At 41.3% G+C, this 19,715-nt stretch overlaps 1 protein-coding gene across 3 annotated transcripts in view; it reads right to left on the minus strand.

Annotated features, from left to right (window-relative positions):
* Positions 1 to 396: 396 nt before the first annotated feature.
* The window catches only part of HAUS6 (HAUS augmin like complex subunit 6), a 95,903-nt gene continuing 76,584 nt past the window's right edge, over positions 397 to 19,715 (minus strand). For 2 of the 3 annotated variants that reach the window (XM_075825703.1, XM_075825696.1), the window contains 2 exons: positions 3,700 to 4,683; positions 397 to 1,043 (listed from right to left, as the gene is read on the minus strand). In XM_075825703.1, the coding sequence (XP_075681818.1) occupies positions 946 to 1,043; positions 3,700 to 4,683 (1,082 nt within the window). In that variant the 3' untranslated portion in view covers positions 397 to 945. The remainder of the gene's footprint in view (positions 1,044 to 3,699; positions 4,684 to 19,715) is intronic. The other variant, XM_075825712.1, reaches the window with a different exon arrangement.

A 19,715-nucleotide genomic window follows, 5' to 3' on the forward strand; every position in this document is an offset into this window, starting at 1 on the left:
AGATTGTTCTAATTCATAGAGAAATTGTTTGTTTTTAAAAAAAAAACAAAAAAAAAACAAATAGAAAAACTTCATTAGATTGTATTATCACAATATTTAACTTTTAGAAGACCATACCCAAAAAGATAAGGTTAATTTTTACTGGTGAGTGTGGAGGCGAGGTACAAAGAACTAACACTTGTTTCATTCTGTACCGGTTGTATAATTTAAGGGTGATGGGTGGGGAGAGATAACAACAAGAGTTCTATCATGCTACATCGTGCCAGAGCTGTACCATAGAACGGATACAGATTGCTTCCTGCCATAAAGAACAATTTAATTCAGTTTTGATTTTTTTACTGGAAAATATAAGATCAATATCACATTTATTTAAATTTGTCCAGGGAAACAAAAAAAAAAAAAAAAAAAAAAAAAAAGAGCGTTATACTAGACCATTTATCAGCCAAGTTATTGCATTATGAAAACACTGCTGCTAAACCGCTGCAAATGGCCTATAAAATATATCAGTTTAATAGAAAACGCATTTCCTGTTCACCTTCATGGTTCTTAATCTCATTTGAGCGCATTTAGTTTTCGGAGGAGAAAACTAAATGGAGTAAATGTGCGTTAGGCATAAGTTGATGCTTACCTCAAAAAGGCCAGAATAAACCAACTGTTTGGCAAAGAAAAATATAGTAGAAGCTTTTATAATGTTATATACATAAAATACATTAAGTGCAAACAAATTGTGATGGTGTGAATAACCCCAAAAGTGCTTCTGAAACAAGTTAAGGCTTTTTACCCAAATGGTAGAATACAGCAAAAATAGGAGGGAAAAAAAAAAGTTAATTTGCCTGATTTACTGTAAAAAGCAAAACAAATCAATCAAAATATATGTAGACGACGTGTGACATCGTTCAGACTTATTCTAGATGTGGTGTCCATTACACTTAAATAGTTATGATTCTACAATTTTATTAGCTGCCCTACACTTTCATCTGTGCTTTTTGGAAGATCTAATGCTGGCTGTGTGAAATCAAAGGTCTCATTCAAAGCTTTAGTCCCTAAAAGAAAATGGGAGAGAAGAAAAAAAAAATTGAGATTTATTAAAAAAAACAAAAAAAAAACCTTTGCAATTAAGCAAAGATAACTACTCAGATAAAAGAATCACCTATTGACATTAATTTGGGAAAAAATTCTTAAAGAAAAGCGGTCACATTTGACATGCCATGATAACTGCAGATTAATATTTCATTTTCTGCAAAAATATTCAGGATAACCTGTAATTTATTCATTTAAATCCCTGTTAACGGAGTATAGGGGTCCAGTAGGTCTGCCCACTGGACTCTTAAATTTAACCCCTTTAGGACACAGCCTGTTTTGGCCTTGTGGACACAGATGATTTTTTCAAATCGGACGTGTCACTTTATGTGGTAATAACTCCGGATTGCTTCTACCTATCCAAGCGATTCTGAGATAGTACAATATGTCACGAGAAAACTAGGTTAGTGAAAAAATTGTCGATAAATTCAATATTTGTGAAAAACAGCAGGGCTCAGGAGGGAAGGAGCGCCTTTTGGATTTTGGAGCGCAGATTTTGCTGGATTGGTTTTCAGTGCAGTGTCGGGTTTGCAACGCCCCGGAGGGAACAAAACAGTGGAAACCCCCCAAAAGTGACCCTATTTTTGAAACTACACCCCTCAAGGAATTTTTCTAGGGGTATAGTGAGCATTTTGACCCCACAAGATCTTTATTTTTTAGAGCCAAGGTGACCAAAAAACAACGATTTTGGTGCTTTAAATTCTTTATTTCTTACAGCGTTCACAATAAATTAAGTTTTACTTTATTCTGCGGGTCGGTACAATTACGCCGATACCATATGTGTAGTTTTTTTTAACGTTTTGCAGTGTTTGTACAATAAAATTACGTTTCTATAAAATATATTTTCTGAGACACGCTATTCTGAGCCGTAACTTTATTTTTTCGTCAAAAAAGCTGTGGGAGGTCTTGTTTTTTGCGGTACGGGTTGTAGTTTTTATTGGTACTATTTTGGGGTAAATGCGACTTGATCACTTTTTATTCTATATCTTGGGAGGGGTGGTGACCAAAAAATAGCGATGCTCACAGTTTTCCAGTTTATTTTGTTTGTGGCGTTCATCGTGCGGAAAAATTATTATAGTTTCATAGTTTGGGTCGTTACGACCGCTGATACCAAATATGTGTACTTTTTTTTTTACCTATAATAAATTACTTATTACAGGAAAACAAAACGTATTTTTACACTTTTAGAAAACATTAACTTTTTACACTTTATTTTTTTGACCTGCAGCTCTGATCGCTGCTAGAGTACATTACACTACCTAGGTAGTGTAATGTATTCCAACTGTCAGTGTGACGTCAGTCACTCTGACAGTCTACGAGGACCAGCCAGAGGCTGGTCCTCATAGGCTTGCATACATGGCAGACCCGGGGGCCCCCGGGTGCCATCACAAGCATCAGCAGCCCCCACAATTGCATGGGGGCAGCTGATGTACTACAAACCCCCTACATGCGGAGATCGCAAATCGAACTAGCCATGAATAAGAGCACAGCCAGTGCTTGAAACGCATAGGCTTTCATTTACTTGCCATCCCTACCACCTTGTCATTCTCCTGGTGTACGTTATAACTCTTTGCTTATATTCTAATAAAGTGGAAACTGCGTTTCCCCACATATACACTACTCATCGCTGGATCCTCTCTTTCTTTTGCTCTCATTACCTGCCGTGTGCCGTCGCGGAGATCCGGGCGAGATCCGAACGCAGGAATGTGGAGCTGGTGGTTTCCTCCCACCCCCTACTTCCCTGCTACTACTACTGACGTCACAGTCACTCTGCTGATCCTCGTAGACTTCCATACATGCAGACCCGGAGGCCGTTGCCTGGCCTCCGGATGCCATCACAAGCATCAGCAGCCCCCACGATTGCATGGGGGCTGCGGATGTGCTACAAACCCCCTACATGCAGAGATCGCAATCGAGCCCCGCATGTAACGGGTTAATTGCCGAAATCAGCAGCGATGAGCCGCTGATCGGCAACACTGGAGTGTCAGCTGTCAGGGACAGCTGATCTCCAAGTTCCCGATGCACACCTTGTCGCCGACAGTGTGCATCGGGAACGACACAGTGACTTCCTGTCACTGACAGGAAGCCTATCAGGACCAGCCGAATGTTGGTCCTGATGGGCTTCCATCCATGGCAGACACGGAAGCCATTGATTGGCTACCGTTTGCCATACCATCGGCAAACCCCGCGATTTCGGACCGGGGTCTGCCGATATGCTAGAAACCCCTAAAATTTGGCGATTGCCGAATTTAAGGGGTTAATTCGCCAAAATCAGCGGCAAAGGACCGCTGGTCGGCAAGAGTGGAGTGTCAGCTGTCGGCGACAGCTGACCTCCCAGTTCCCGGTGCACACTGTCGCCAACAGTGTGCACCGGGAAAAACTCAGTAACTGTACGTCCTCGTGCGGGAAGTAACCTCCTGCAACGACGTACAGTTACTTCCTCGTGCGGATAGGGGTTAAATGAATAAATTACAGGTAATCCTGAATCTTCTGCCACAAAGCTATAAATCAATCTGCTCTATAAACATGCTGCCCACAGTTCGGACACATGTTCAACGTGACCGGTTCCGTTTAGGTCTGAAATATATACATAATCCCAACAAAAGTAATGTTACTCACCCTGAGAATCAAACACATCTGGAAATTCCTCTGTACGCCTTACATCTTCAGCAGGAGAAAAAGAGATTAGATGCGGGAGAGAGAGTTTTCTACCTTTAGGTGATGGGGTCATTAAATACTCCAAGGACAAACCTCTGTCTAAAGGATTATTAAACACATTACCAGAGTCTGTTAGCAAACTTGATTCTGATTTTTGTTTACCAATACTCCTTAAAGAGGTTTGTCCTTTACCACTCTCCCCCTCTGTTAAAGATGTATAAAAAGTCCTTTTAAGAGCTTCATATCTAGTGCATATAGAATTGTCCACGTTGTGCTCCATACTCTTCCAGCTGTAGTCTGTATTATCCAACATTTGGTCACATCTTGCCACATTCTTATATGCTTCAGGAGTATCTAGACTGGTTGTACTGTTAAGACTTACATTACCAGCTCCTTCTGGAAGAGTTTCATGCAGTATACCAAGCTGGATCACCTCATGACTGTCTGAACTGTTATCATCTATTTTTGAAGAATTCCAGGACAGGGTTGTGTGAGCAGAAGCATTTTCTAGCTGAAGAGAAGACACAAGCATTGTGCGGTCCATTATTTTACCAGACATCTGGCTTTCAAATATATATGTCTTGTTCTTTTCTACATACGGAGATAAAGTACTTGAATTCTCACACTCGTTTACGGGGTTAACCATTTCCGGCTGCAGTGTATTTCTTTTACTCATCTCTAAAGGCAATGTGCTCGGACATGGAACTTCCTCCGGGAGCAAGGAAGGCTTCAAAGTGCTTGTGGGAACTCGTGAAACTAGTGACTCATTCTGCTCTGACAAATGAGAGGTTGACAAGAAGCAAGCCATGCTCAGGTCTATTTGACTGCAGTGTGCAGATTCCAGTTCAGCAGGTGACTCTATACAAGGAACTTCCAATGGGCTAGACACACCAGAAAATTCTTCAGTTTGTATAGCAATTCTCCAAGATGTACGAATATCTGAAACTGAAGAAAAACAAAAACAAAAAAAACTGAAATTCGAAAAATCAGAGAACAGACTGAATATCTTAAAAACCAGATATGAGTACTCACTGTAAAACGTTCTCTAGTTCAGTTCATCGGGGGACACAGTCCGTGGGTATATGCTGTTGCCACTAGGATGCTAGACACTAAGAACTTTAACCCCTTAACGACCGGCGTATAGTGTTTTTACATCGGCTGTTCAGGGTAGTTCTTCTGAAGTGTCGGCTTTTCACGTCGGCACTTCAGAAGAACTTTCCCCGCATCGTGCGGGGTGATGTTGAAGACCGGGCTGTTAGTAACAGCCTCTGGCTTCAGGACAACGATCGGAGACCACTAGCAGTGGTCTCCGATCAGTTTTAACCCCTCAGATGTGGCGCTCAACAGCAAGCGCCACATCTGAGTGAGTTGGGCGGAAGGGGGCCGCATCGGAGTGGTTTTCCCGGTCATCGGGTAATCTGCCTCTGAAGCCAAGGCTGTTCGCAACAGCCTTGGCTTCAGAGTGAGTGATGATCGGAGACCAATAACAGTTGTCTCCGTTCATGTGATCACTGAGAACCATTCACAGTGATCACAAAATGAAATACAGTGTTTCTCCTACCTGTCTCTCCTCACACTCTCTGTATGAGAAGACAGAATTTCACTGACACCAGACACAAAATTACAAAAAAAGCGAATATATAAACTTCAATTGTATACCTAGGCTAGGGTTATCCTTAGGGCACGTTCACACGTGGCAGAGTTTTTCCACTGCAAATGTTGGTGCAATTACGCAACGAATCTGCACCAACATTTGCATATTTGACAGATAGTTCAGACGTTGCAGAAAAGACAGCGGACTTGCCACAGATTTCAGTTTTTGCATTGCAAAGGCTGAAATTCTGCTTCTTCTCCGCAACAGACAGTGCATGCTGCGGACAGAAAATTCCACACTGCAACCTATGGTCCGCAAAGGAGTTTTCCGCAACGTCTGAACTAACTTTCCTAAAAATGTATAGAAACAAAATGTAAAAAACGTCCGCTGGAGAATTCCACAGCAATCCCGGCAGTCTAGGGTTTTTGTGTAGCGTACGTGTGTGACGTCTTTTTTTTTTTTGCACAAAAAGTAAAAAAAAAAAAAAAAAAAAAAAAAAAGTCTTATAGTCTACGTGTTTGTTCGACATGAGTTTTTGGTGAAGCGTGCTTTTGTGACGTCCGTGTATTTTTGGCTGTGAAAAAAAGAAGTAAAGAAAAAAAAATAACAACATTTGTCTGCGTGTGTGTCTGGTTACAGTCTTTGTCATACTTGTGTGTAATTAGAATGGCCCACAGAAGGTTCACGGTGGAAGAGGCATACGCCATGTTAATTTCTGACTGATGAAAGCGATACAGAAACCGCGTCCGAGGTAAAATGTTGTCTACCAGTGATAGCGACGACAGGGATACGCTTTTTGCAATTCAAGTGTCGCTGCAGAGTCCACAAGCACAGGGCATGTCACAGAACTACCACAAAACACGGCCCACTCTATTCCCCCAGAATATAGAGTGGGTACCCACAGAGTCATTTTCCCCTAATATCCCAGAATTTATTGCCACACACGGGATAAATATGTGGAAAATATTACAGCCCCCGATTTATAAAAAAAATATTCATTACAGATGAACTGTTGGAGCTGGTTGTCAACCAAACCAATCTGTATGATCGCCAATTCTTTGCTGAAAAGCCAACGTCCTCCTATGCAAAAGAAGTGGCACTCCACAAATACTGGCGAACTTAAAAAATAAAAATTGGGGCTCTTCCTCAACATGGGGTTAGTGAAAAAGCCCTCAATCCGGTCATATTGGGCAACAAGCCCTACACATGCCACACCTGTTTTTCCAGCCGTTATGACCAGAAGCCGATATGAAGTGCTAATGCGCTTCCTTCATTTTAACGACAATCACACCCCTCCCCCCGTAGTGATCCAGTCCGTGACCGCCTGTATAAACTAAGGCCCCTGATAAAAACTTGGGAGTCATTTATGCCGGTGTACAACCCCGAAAAAACCTAGCGGTGGATAAATCGCTGATGAGTTACCAAGGCAGGCTCTCATTCCGCCAGTACATCCCCTCAAAGAGAGCAAAATATGGGGTTAAACTCTACAAGCTCTGTGAGAGCGGTACAGGCTACACATCTGCCTTTAGAATCTATGAAGGCAAAGACCGTGATATTACCCACATTATTAACTCATTTACTTTCACACTGTTTTTGTAGGGAGAACCAAAAGGGGGGGTTGCTTATTGGAGAATGTTTCACTGTAAAAATGCAGCAATACTGTATTTTCTGGGAAAAACTATTTTTTATTTCTTTCAACCTATTAAAAATACTCACTATACCCCTAGATGAATATTAGCAGGACATTTATACTTGTCAAAATGACCTGCAGTACCACGGCAAATATAGTGTGGTTCCCTAAAATCAGCTCTGGCGTAAAAAGGCCTCCAAAAGCCAAAATGGACTCCTATGATATGCCCTATAATGGGTCCATATAATAGATTAGACACACATTTGGTATCACCGTACACGGGAGAAATCGCATACTGGTAAAAGAGACACCTTTCCACATTCTGTCATATGGCGTTTCGAAATGGCTTAAGAAAAGTGATACTTTTGTAAAAAACTAAGATACCAAGGAGACTCTAGTAGTTGGCAGGTATATGATTAAATCGAAGAACTAATGTGCTTATGGCACAGTGAAACCCAATTTCCCAACTACTAAGTCATTAATAAAATGGACATTTTATTAGCATACTATTAAAAGTTCTAAGTATAGACAAAACGACAGGCACAAGTAATTAAAATTTATAGCTACCTAAGGTCAGCTAGCACATGCTCTGTGAACTATGCCAGGATAGAGTATGATAAATGCAAGAGTGTAGATGCTTAGGTCAGCAGCTGCAGACTGATGAACGTACGCTAGTATCAGTGTTGATTGTGGTGTAGAGGCTAGTCTGACATCGCAATTAGAATTGTATTAGCCCCCCCGACATATTTCGCTGTAAACACAGCGTCCTCAGGGGATCAAAATGGGGCTAGTGAGCGCGCATTCTGATTCCTCTTCCTTTAAAATCTCGGGCGTATGTCACACAGGAATCACCTGTGTGTGAGCCAATAGGATTCCCTGACTAGGGACGAGCCTACATACAGCAAGATTGGCATACAAGTTAGCCAATCAGGAAGCTAGGCACAAAGTACAATCAATACGGACGGGATGCGCATGCGTGTAGCGTCACAGGCTGGACTTAGCCGATTTAGTGCTTCAAAAGGGCAAGTACGCATGTCTGGGCACTTAGAATCTACGATGCTGCGATTGTATACACTAGATTAACAGGTAAGTGATCAAGGGGAACAAGTACCCAAGTTAGGTCAGGAGGACCATCTCCAAAAGCGATGTCTAGTGGAGCTGAAGAGGTAGGCAGACTACATGACGTATGAGAATATGTGAGAACCATTAGTATTGTATTAGTACGCGGACACTATGGCATCGTTGCTTGTATTCATTAAAAAGGAATAGATCAGAATATATCCGCTCTGTAGGACAACCTAACAATGCGCTGCATTAGGAAGAGAATGTTCAGTAAACAGATCCTGTTTCAGAGTATCTCAGTTTAATAGGGAAGAGGGATAACATCGACCCAAATGGACATACAAATTAATAGCAGGCAACTTATTTATAAAAGTAAAGGTATAAACCATATATATATTTCCAGTAGTGATAGTCAATGTTATAATTATGTATCGATATTACGTCAATGAATATTCTAAATGGATATACAGATACAAGAACTATAAGAAGGCTACAAAAGTGAAGCCTTCATTTAGCCCATTGGGGCTTAAAGAACTTTATCTATGGACCCATCTGGCTTCTTCTTGCAATAGCTTTTTATCCAAATTTCCAACTCTGGGGTCCAATTTGACTTGGGTAATGCCCCAAAATTAAAGGGCACTAGTATTACCCTGATGAACGGATCTAAGATGTTTGGAAAGAGGTGTATCCTCTTTGGTGTTAATAGTACTGATGTGTTTTGAGATCCTTCTTCGGAGCTGTTGAATGGTCTTGCCCACATTCAAAATTTGGGGCAAGGGCACTGGGCAGCATAGATAATACCACCACTTTGGCAATTGATAAAATTGTTTAATGGTAAAGCGCTTTCCATCAAATGGGTTGGAAAAAGTCTTTGTGGTAGGCATAAACGGACAAAAAGAGCATTTACCACATGGGAAGGACCCATGTGTAGGGGGTGGAAGCCAACTGCTTCGCAGGGTAGATGGTCTAGCGTAACGGCTGTGTAAGGAATTCCCGAAGATTTTTACCTCTCCAATAAGTGATATTAGGAACGCTAGAAATTGCATCACACAAATCCCAATCTGCCTGTAGGATGGACCAGTGTTTTTGTAAAATATTCTTAATTTGATAGGAACAGGTGTCAAAGATCCCTATACATCTGATGAGCGGATTGTTTCCCATTATCATTGTTGGGGTTGTTCTTTCTACCATAGAGTAAATCATCTCTTGGGGTTGCCTTAGCTCTAGGATAAGCTCTATGCAGAGTCTTCTTTGGATACCCACGTGCTAAGACTTTTTTTTATATAGTGTGTCACATTATAATTTAAAAGTATGTTCTTCAGAGCAATTCCTCTAGGCTCTGAAGTACATACTTTTAAATTGTAATGTGACACACTATATATAAAAAAAAAAAAAAAATAAATAAAATAAAAAAAGTCTTAGCACGTGGGTATCCAAAGAAGACTCTGCATAGAGCTTATGCTAGAGCTAAGGAAACCCCAAGAGATGATTTACTCTATGGTAGAAAGAAGAACCCCAACAATGATAATGGGAAACAATCCGCTCATCAGATGTATAGGGATCTTTGACACCTGTTCCTATCAAATTAAGAATATTTTACAAAAACACTGGTCCATCCTACAGGCAGATTCAGATTTGTGTGATGCAATTTCTAGCGTTCCTAATATCACTTATTGGAGAGGTAAAAATCTTCGGGAATTCCTTACACATAGCCATTACGCTAGACCATCTACCCTGCCAAGCAGTTGGCTTCCACCCCCTACACATGGGTCCTTCCCATGTGGTAGACGCGCTTTGTCAGTTTATGCCTACCACAAACACTTTTTCCAACCCATTTGATGGAAAGAGCTTTCCCATTAAACAATTTATCAATTGCCAAAGCAGTGGTATTATCTATGCTGCCCAGTGCCCTTGCCCCAAAATGTATGTGGGCAAGACCAGTCGTCAACAGCTCCGAAGGAGGATCTCAAAACACATCAGTACTATTAACACCAAAGAGGCTACACCTCTTTCCAAACATATTAGATCCGTTCATCAGGTTAATACAAGTGCCCTTCAATTTTGGGGCATTACCCAAATCAAATTGGGCCCCAGATTTTGAAATTTGGATAAAAACCTATTGCAAGAAGAAGCCAGATGGATCCATAGATAAAGTTCCTTAACCGGTTAAGGACTAGGCTGTTTTACAGCTAAATGACCAGAGCAAATTTCACAATTTTGCTATGCGCTTCTTTACATGACTATAACTCAGCAGGTGAATAAAGTTCATCTTTGAATTTTACACTCTTTTTAAAGGACAGATAGGGCTTTGTTTTAGTGGCATTTGTCAGTATATATCATTTTTTTTTTTTTCACTAAAGTGGGCAAAATTGGAAAAAAATGCAAGAATTTAACAATTGCGTCGGTTTATGCTAGCATTTTTCACACACGGTATGAACCACGGCCAAAATTAATCTCCTTTCACATTCTTCCACTTCTCCCGTGCATGGGGATACCAAATATGTGAGCCTTATTCACTGTGCGGGCATGTGCCAGGGCTTGGCATAAAAGGAGGCTTTTTGGCCTTTTCGGTCCAGGAATTTTGCATTTGATTTTATAGCCGCATACTGTTTTCTGGGGGGCCTAATGCTGCTGAAACATTAGAAACACCCCATAAATGACTTCATTCACACAAGTAGACCCCACAAGGTTTCCTTCAAGGGGTTTATCATATTTTTAGCAAGTCCAGTTATCTTCTGAAAGTTTCTTGAATAAGATGGAACAAAATAAAATCAGCACTTTTTTAGCAAATGCGTCAGTTTAGGCTAGTATTTTTCACACACGGTATAGACCACGGCCAAAATTCATCTCCTTTCACGTTCTTCCACTTCTCCCGTGCATGGGGATACCAAATATGTGTGCCTTATTCGCTGTGCGGGCATGTGCCAGGGCTTGGCATAAAAGGAGGCTTTTTGGCATTTTCGGTCCAGGAATTTTGCATTTGATTTTAGAGCCGCATACTGTTTTCTGGGGGGCCTAATGCTGCTGAAACATTAGAAACACCCCATAAATGACTTCATTCACACAAGTAGACCCCACAAGGTTTCCTTCAAGGGGTTTATCATATTTTTAGCAAGTCCAGTTATCTTCTGAAAGTTTCTTGAATAAGATGGAACAAAATAAAATCAGCACTTTTTTAGCAAATGCGTCAGTTTAGGCTAGTATTTTTCACACACGGTATAGACCACGGACAAAATTCATCTCCTTTCACGTTCTTCCACTTCTCCCGTGCATGGGGATACCAAATATGTGTGCCTTATTCACTGGGCGGGCATGTGCCAGGGCTTGGCATAAAAGGAGGCTTTTTGGCCTTTTCGGTCCAGGAATTTTGCATTTGATTTTAGAGCCGCATACTGTTTTCTGGGGGGCCTAATGCTGCTGAAACATTAGAATCACCCCATAAATGACTTCATTCACACAAGTAGACCCCACAAGGTTTCCTTCAAGGGGTTTATCATATTTTTAGCAAGTCCAGTTTTCTTCTGAAAGTTTCTTGAATAAGATGGAACAAAATAAAATCAGCACTTTTTTAGCAAATGCGTCAGTTTAGGCTAGTATTTTTCACACACGGTATAGACCACGGCCAAAATTCATCTCCTTTCACGTTCTTCCACTTCTCCCGTGCATGGGGATACCAAATATGTGTGCCTTATTCAATGGGGGGGGCATGTGCCAGGGCTTGGCATAAAAGGAGGCTTTTTGGCCTTTTCGGTCTAGGAATTTTGCATTTGATTTTAGAGCCGCATACTGTTTTCTGGGGGGCCTAATGCTGCTGAAACATTAGAATCACCCCATAAATGACTTCATTCACACAAGTAGACCCCACAAGGTTTCCTTCAAGGGGTTTATCATATTTTTAGCAAGTCCAGTTTTCTTCTGAAAGTTTCTTGAATAAGATGGAACAAAATAAAATCAGCACTTTTTTAGCAAATGCGTCAGTTTAGGCTAGTATTTTTCACACACGGTATAGACCACGGCCAAAATTCATCTCCTTTCACGTTCTTCCACTTCTCCCGTGCATGGGGATACCAAATATGTGTGCCTTATTCGCTGTGCGGGCATGTGCCAGGGCTTGGCATAAAAGGAGGCTTTTTGGTCCAGGAATTTTGCATTTGATTTTATAGCAGCATACTGTTTTCTGGGGGGTGTAATGCTGCTGAAACATTAGAATCACCCCATAAATGACTTAATTCACACAAGTAGACCCCACAAGGTTTCCTTCAAGGGGTTTATCATATTTTTAGACAGTCCAGTTTTCTTCTGAAAGTTTCTTGAATAAGATGGAACAAAATAAAATTACCTTTTTTTTTTTAACAATTGCGCCAGTTTATGCTAGCTTTTTCACACACAAAATGGACCACGGACAAAATTCATCGCATTTCACATTCTTCCACTTCTCCCGTGCATGGGGATACCAAATATGTGTGCTTTATTCACGGGCATGTGCCAGGGCTTGGCATAAAAGGAGGCTTTTTGGCCTTTTCGGTCCAGGAATTCTGCACTTGATTTTATAGCAGCATACTGTTTTCTGGGGGGCCTAATGCTGCTGAAACATTAGAAACACCCCATAAATGACTTCATTCACACAAGTAGACCCCACAAGGTTTCCTTCAAGGGGTTTATCATATTTTTAGACAGTCCCGTTTTCTTCTGAAAGTTTCTTGAATAAGATGGATCAAAATAAAATTAGCAATTTTTTAGCAAATGCGTCAGTTTATACCAGCATTTTTCACACACGGTATAGACCACGGTCAAAATTAATCTCCGTTCACATTCTGCCACTTCTCCCGTGCATGGGGATACCAAATATGTGGCCTTATTTATCACATAGAGATGTAGGAGGGCGGAGGATAGAAGAAGATTATTTCACAAATCGCTTTTTTTCAAAGCTGGTTTTACAAAACTCAACAGAGTTTCTATAACACTTCCAAAATATCTGCTCTCGAAGCAGAGATCCCAAAATATTCATCTAGGGGTATAATGGGAATTTATTTTTTGGGGTTTTCTAAAATAAGAAATTTCAGGTTAATGCAAATGGAGCTCTCCAGCAGATGAACTTTAGAAAACATCAAACATGACATCCACCCCCCACCCATTCCCTCCCTCACCCTTGGAGTAAAATCAGGGGAAAAATAAAAACGTAATGTAGGGCAAATATATTTTCAACAAATTAACTAAAATCTAATAATTCAGAACAGTGTGGTATTTTTTAAAACATGGCTCAATGCACAGGCCTGGTTGCGAGGGACATGAGGGACAGAAATATCGGGAATCTTTGCGGTGCCCGTCTTTTCTGCAGACGCGGCACTTTTTCTGGGGGTTGCTTCTGGTTGCTGTTGGGGGAATCCGACTGACGAAGTGTCTTTCAGTCAGTCGCGTGACATCCTCAGACTGGGGGCATTCTCGGGTGTCCTGAACATCAAAAATGAGGCCTTCAATAATTTTCTCCTGGAAATCCAGGTATGTGTCTCTGCCTCTGTTTTTTTTATAGAGCACAAATGAGTTGTGGATGGCCACCTGTAACAAATAAATGGCCACCTTTTTGTACCAGGTTTTAGTTTTGCGTTTTACTAAATAGGGCTGTAAAACCTGGTCGCTTAAATCCACCCCCCCCATGTACTTGTTATATTCGGACACGCTCACTGGTTTGTGCTTGTCCGATGTTGCCCCTCTTTCCCTCACTGCCACTGTTCCTGCGGTATGAATCGTGCTTAGCACATACACATCTTTGCGATCCCTGAACTTGACCGCCAGCAATTCCTCAGATGCATAAGCACAGGAGTCCCCCTTTACCATGCGCTTCCCCACTAATTGCTGTGGAAAACCAATTCTGTTTTTGCGCATGGTACCACATGCCCCAGTCCTTGCAGCATGCAAATGCCTAAACAGGGGCACACTGGAATAAAAATTATCACAGTACAGGTGGTACCCCTTGTGAAGCAGAGGCTGCATTATCTCCCACACGATCTTACTGCTGGTGGAAAGATCAGGGGGGCATCCAGGAACATTTATTGTGCGGTCCCGCCCTTCATAAATCCTGAAGGCGGTGGTATATCCTGACCCGCTTTCACACAATTTGTAGAGCTTAACGCCATATCTTGCCCTTTTTGAAGGTAGATATTGGCGAAAGCTAAGTCTGCCATGGAAGTTGAGGAGGGATTCGTCCACACTTACATTCTGCTCAGGGGTGTAGAGTTGCAGAAATAAATTATTCAGGGAATTTATTAGCGGTCTTATTTTGAACAACCGATCCCGGTTTGCATCGGTACTTGGGGGGGCCTGTGCGTTGTCATTGAAGTGGAGGAACCTCATTATTGTCTCATAACGAGACCTGGGCATTACTGCAGAATATACTGGGGTGGCTTGGGCGGGTCTTGTTGACCAGTAAGACCTAATGGAGGGCTTTTTGACAATACCCATATTTAGGGTGAGCCCCAAAAAATTTTTTAATTCCTGCAAATTGGTGGGCGTCCAATCTCTGGCATGGGTGGATGAAGGTTTCTGCCTTATATATTGCGTGGCATATAAATTTGTTTCGTGGACAATCTGATTTAGGATGTCGTCCGTTATAAATAAATGGAAGTAATCCATTTGGACAAAATTTGTATTGTCCACGGTTATGCCAGGAGTGGCCGTAAATCCGTGGATTCTAGGCCCAAAAGATGGGGCAGGTGCCCATACAAGAGCCTGGACTGGAGGGACCAGGCTGTCCCGTGCTACAGCGCTACTTGGCCCTGCACTTTCATGTTCTGCAGTTTCGACTGCATCAGGGACAACGTCCCCTGAAGATGAACCTGAAGTGACGCTGTCATCGTCACTACCTAAAACAGGTTCCATCTCGGACGCCATCTCTGATGCGGTCTCCGACTCAGACCACAGCATGGCGTATGCCTCCTCGGCGCTAAACAACTTCCTCGCCATAACGTAACTAACACTAACACTAACTAAACAAATTTTTTTTTTTTTTTTTTTTTTTTATAAAACACACAAACTAACTGCTATATATATCTACACTACCGCTAACAAAAAAATAAACCGCTATTGCTATATATATTATATATATGTGGATATATATATAATTATATACTCCCTACCTGCCTATTCTAATAGAATAAAAGAAAGAAAGGTAGATAGATAGAAAAAAAGATAGATGGATAGATAGATTGTATAGATAGATAGAAATCTATCTATACAGAGAATGTTTTAGTGTAACTGTATTTTTTTTCACTGTATTCTTCTGGCAGCAATTCTCCCGAGTCTCTTCTTCTCCTCAAACTGAAACAATGTTTGAGGAGAAGAAAAGAGGCAGGAGATTTACTGCCAGAAAAGTCAAAATAAAACAAATGTGGTCGCTGTGATAGGTTTTCACAGCGACCACATGATCAGGGACCATCAGATTGGTCCCTGATACTCTGCCCAGTGCCCAGAGCTGTTGGTAACAGCGAGGGCACAGGGCTGTGTGCACGCGATCGCGTGCACACTGTTTTCTATGCAGAAATGCATGTGATCGCTGTGATTGGTTGTCACAGCGATCACATGTTCAGGGGCCAAAAGATTGACCCCTGACATTCTGCCCAGTGCCCATGGCTGTTAGCAACAGCCAGGGCATAGAGCTGTGTGCATGCGATCGCGCGTGCACAGTCTCTGAAGTGCGGCCGTATATATACTATACGCCGGACTTTAGAGACCCTGGCCGCTGGCCGTATATTTACGGCCAGCGGTCGGGAACCTGTTAAGCCCCAATGGGCTAAATGAAGGCTTTACTTTTGTAGCCTTCTTATAGTTCTTGTATCTGTATATCCATTTAGAATATTCATTGACGTAATGTCGATACATCATTATAACATTGACTATCACTACTGGAAATATATATATATGGTACCTTTACTTTTATAAATAAGTTGCCTGCTATTAATTTGTATGTCCATTTGGGTCGATGTTATTCCTCTTCCCTATTAAACTGAGATACTCAAACAGGATCTGATTGCTGAATATTATCTTCCTAATGCAGCGCATTGTTAGGTTGTCCTACAGAGCGGATATATTCTGATATATTCATTTTTAATGAATACAAGCAACGATGCCATAGTGTCCACGTACTAATACAGCACTATTGGTTATCACTTATTATTCTCATACGTCACGTAGTCTGCCTACCTCTTTAGCACCACTAGACATCTGTTTGGGATGGTCCTCCTGACCTAACTTAGGTACTTGTTTCCCTTGATCACTTACCTGTTAATCTAGTGTATACAATCGCAGCATCGTAGATTCTAAGTGCCCAGACATGCGCACTTGCCCTTTCAAGCACTAAATCGGCTAAGTCCAGCCTGAGACACTACACGCATGCGTATACCATGCGTATTGATTGGACTTTGTGCCTAGCTTCCTGATTGGCATACAAGTTAGCCAATCTTGCTGTATGTAGGCTCGTCCCTAGTCAGGGAATCCTATTGGCTCATACACAGGTGATTCCTGTGTGACATTCGCCCGAGGTTTTAAAGGAAGAGGAATCAGAACGCGCGCTCACTAGCCCCATTTTGATCTCCTGAGGACGCTGTGTTTACAGCGAAATATGTCGGGGGGCTAATACAATTCTAATTGCGATGTCAGACTAGCCTCTACACCACAATCAACACTGATACTAGCGTACGTTCATCAGTCTGCAGCTGCTGACCTAAGCATCTACACTCTTGCATTTATCATACTCTATCCTGGCATAGTTCACAGAGCATGTGCTAGCTGACCTTAGGTAGCTATAAATTTTAAAGAGGCTCTGTCACCAGATTTTGCAACCCCTATCTCCTATTGCAGCAGATCGGCGCTGCAATGTAGATAAGAGTAACGTTTTGTTTGTTTTTTTAAAACGAGCATTTTTGGCCAAGTTATGACCATTTTTATATTTATGTAAATGAGGCTTTCTAAAGTACAACTGGGCGTGTATTGTGTTCGTTACATCTGGGCGTTTTTACTTGTTTTACTAGCTGGGCGTTGTGAATAGAAGTATCATCCACTTCTCTTCGTTAACGCCCAGCTTCTGGCAGTGCAGACACAGCGTGTTCGAGAGATCACGCTGTGACGTCACTCACTTCCTGCCCCAGGTCCTGCATCGTGTCGGACGAGCGAGGACACATCGGCACCAGAGGCTACAGTTGATTCTGCAGCAGTATCAGCAGGTAAGTAGCTACATCGACTTACCTGCAAACGCCGATGCTGCTGGGCGTTGTGTAGAGAAGTGGATGATACTTCTATTCACAACGCCCAGCTAGTAAAAGAAGTAAAAACGCCCCGATGTACGCACATAATACACGCCCAGTTGTACTTTAGAAAGCCTCATTTACATAAATATAAAAATGGTCATAACTTGGCCAAAAATGCTTGTTTTTTAAAAAAAAAACAAAAAAAAAACACGTTACTCTTATCTACATTGCAGCGCCTATCTGCTGCAATAGGAGATAGGGGTTGCAAAATCTGGTGACAGAGCCTCTTTAATTACTTGTGCCTGTCGTTTGTCTATCCTTGGACATTTTATTAGCATACTATTAAAAGTTCTATTTTATTAATTACTTAGTAGTTGGGAAATTGGGTTTCACTGTGCCATAAGCACATTAGTTCAACTTATGTAAAAAAAAAATAATGCAATTTACATTTTTTTGGCCCAAGTTTGGCCAAATTCTGTATAAAGTGTGAAGGAATTGAACCGCTAGAAATAGAATTTGGGGTGTGTATTTTTTTGTCATTTAGTAAATTCTGACAGTCTGCCACTCCAGTACTATGGCAAATGCAGCATGGTGCACCAAAATTAATTCTGGTGTGACAGGCCTCCAAAAGCCAAAATGGACTCCTAGGATTTGCCCTATAACGGGTCCATATAATAGATTAGACACATATTTGGTATCAACGTACACGGGAGAAATAGCAGAATGTGGAAAGGTGTCACTTTTACCAATATGTCACATGGTGTTTCGAAATGGCTTAAGAAAAGTGACACTTTAGTAAAAAAAAAAGCAAATTTACATTTTTTTGGCCCAAGTTAATTCTGTAACAAGTGTGAAGGGTTAAAATAGACTAATAAAGTTAATAGACTTTAGAGTGTCTAGTTTGTAGAACACAATGGTTTTTTTACCATTATTTATTGGACTTCAAGTCCATTACCCATACATTACTACCATGGTGTAAAAAAACTAAGTTAAGACATTTTAGTGCGCAATTGAAAAAAAAAAAGGGGCACTTTTGTTTTATACTATATTTCTGGTCAAAAAACAAACTACACCTCCAAGTCAGGTGTCCTTATGATCAGGATAAATTAAAGAATATATTTCAATACATTTGTATGATACAATTACTTTTATTTTCAAACGGTTAAATTTTAAATTAATTATGAAAAATCAATTTCTTTTTTTTCTGTCTTTCCACGGCTATAAAAAAAAAAAAAAAAAAAAAATAAAAAAAAAATTACAAAAAATGTAACCTATACATATATACCACAAAAAGGAAGCACTACATGTCCCAAGAAAACAGTGCAAAATTCACATCGATACATAAAACAGTTATACTGCATTACATCTGTGAATAGCAAAACTGCGAAAATTGCTCTGGTCACTAAGGTTTAAAACACCTTCGGTATTAAGGGGTTAAAAAGTGGCCCGTAAAGGACCTTCCCTACCTATAGACAGCTATTCAGTCTGTCCGTAAGCAGTAAAAGAAGCAGAAACAAGGCAAGTAAAGGCGTCAAAACAGTAGGAGAATCGCTCCAAATTACAATTATGAGAACCTTGAACAAAACTGGTAGTAGTGGTGTCCCCCAATGAACTGGACGAGAAACTCATTTTAAAAAGTGAGTACTTGTTTTCTAGTTCGTTACATTGGGGACAGACCGTGGGATGTCCTAAAGCAGTCCACAGGAACAGAAGAAAGGGCTTGGCCACCTATTTCACAGATGCCAGCAAGACATTGCATCCAATGGAAGCCTCTGCAGAGGCAAAGGTATGCACCAGATAGAACTTGACAAAAGTATGAAAGGAAGACCATATAGCCACCTTGTACACCTGAAGAGCAGAAGCTGGATTGCACACAGCCCAGGAAGTCTCAACCGCTCTTGTAAAGTGGGCCGTAATCCGAAAATGGGAAACTATAGCCCGAACGCAGTAAGCCTTGCGAATAGTCATCCGAATTCATCGAGCGATCATGGCCTTAGAGGTGCCAACCCTTACTAGGACCCCCTGGGAGGATAAACAAGGAATGCAACCTCCAGAAAAAAGTAGTTACAGAAATGTAAGTCCGCAAGGCATGGACAACATCCAGGTTGTGGTGAGAACACTCACTCGAAAGACAGACAAAAGGATGGCAGAACAATGTCCTCATTCATGTGAAAAACTGAGACCTTAGACAAAAAGGAGGGCAGTGTATAGAGCACTGCCTTATCCGGATGAAGTCCGGAACTTAAAGCAGCAAGACAAAGCCGCCAGTTCAGAGACCCTCCGGATGGAAGTCACTGCAACAAGATTTTTTTTTGCCTGCATAAAACTGCATGTGAACTAGGCCTTAGAGTGGTTGACAATCATACCAAATTGGCACAAGGTGTACAGAGTGATTTGGAGCGCAGTCATATGGTCTTCCCTTGTGGGAAACTTGATAAAAAGGTCATCCTGT

Source organism: Rhinoderma darwinii, chromosome 1, assembly GCF_050947455.1.
Source record: "Rhinoderma darwinii isolate aRhiDar2 chromosome 1, aRhiDar2.hap1, whole genome shotgun sequence".
NCBI lineage: Eukaryota > Metazoa > Chordata > Amphibia > Anura > Rhinodermatidae > Rhinoderma > Rhinoderma darwinii.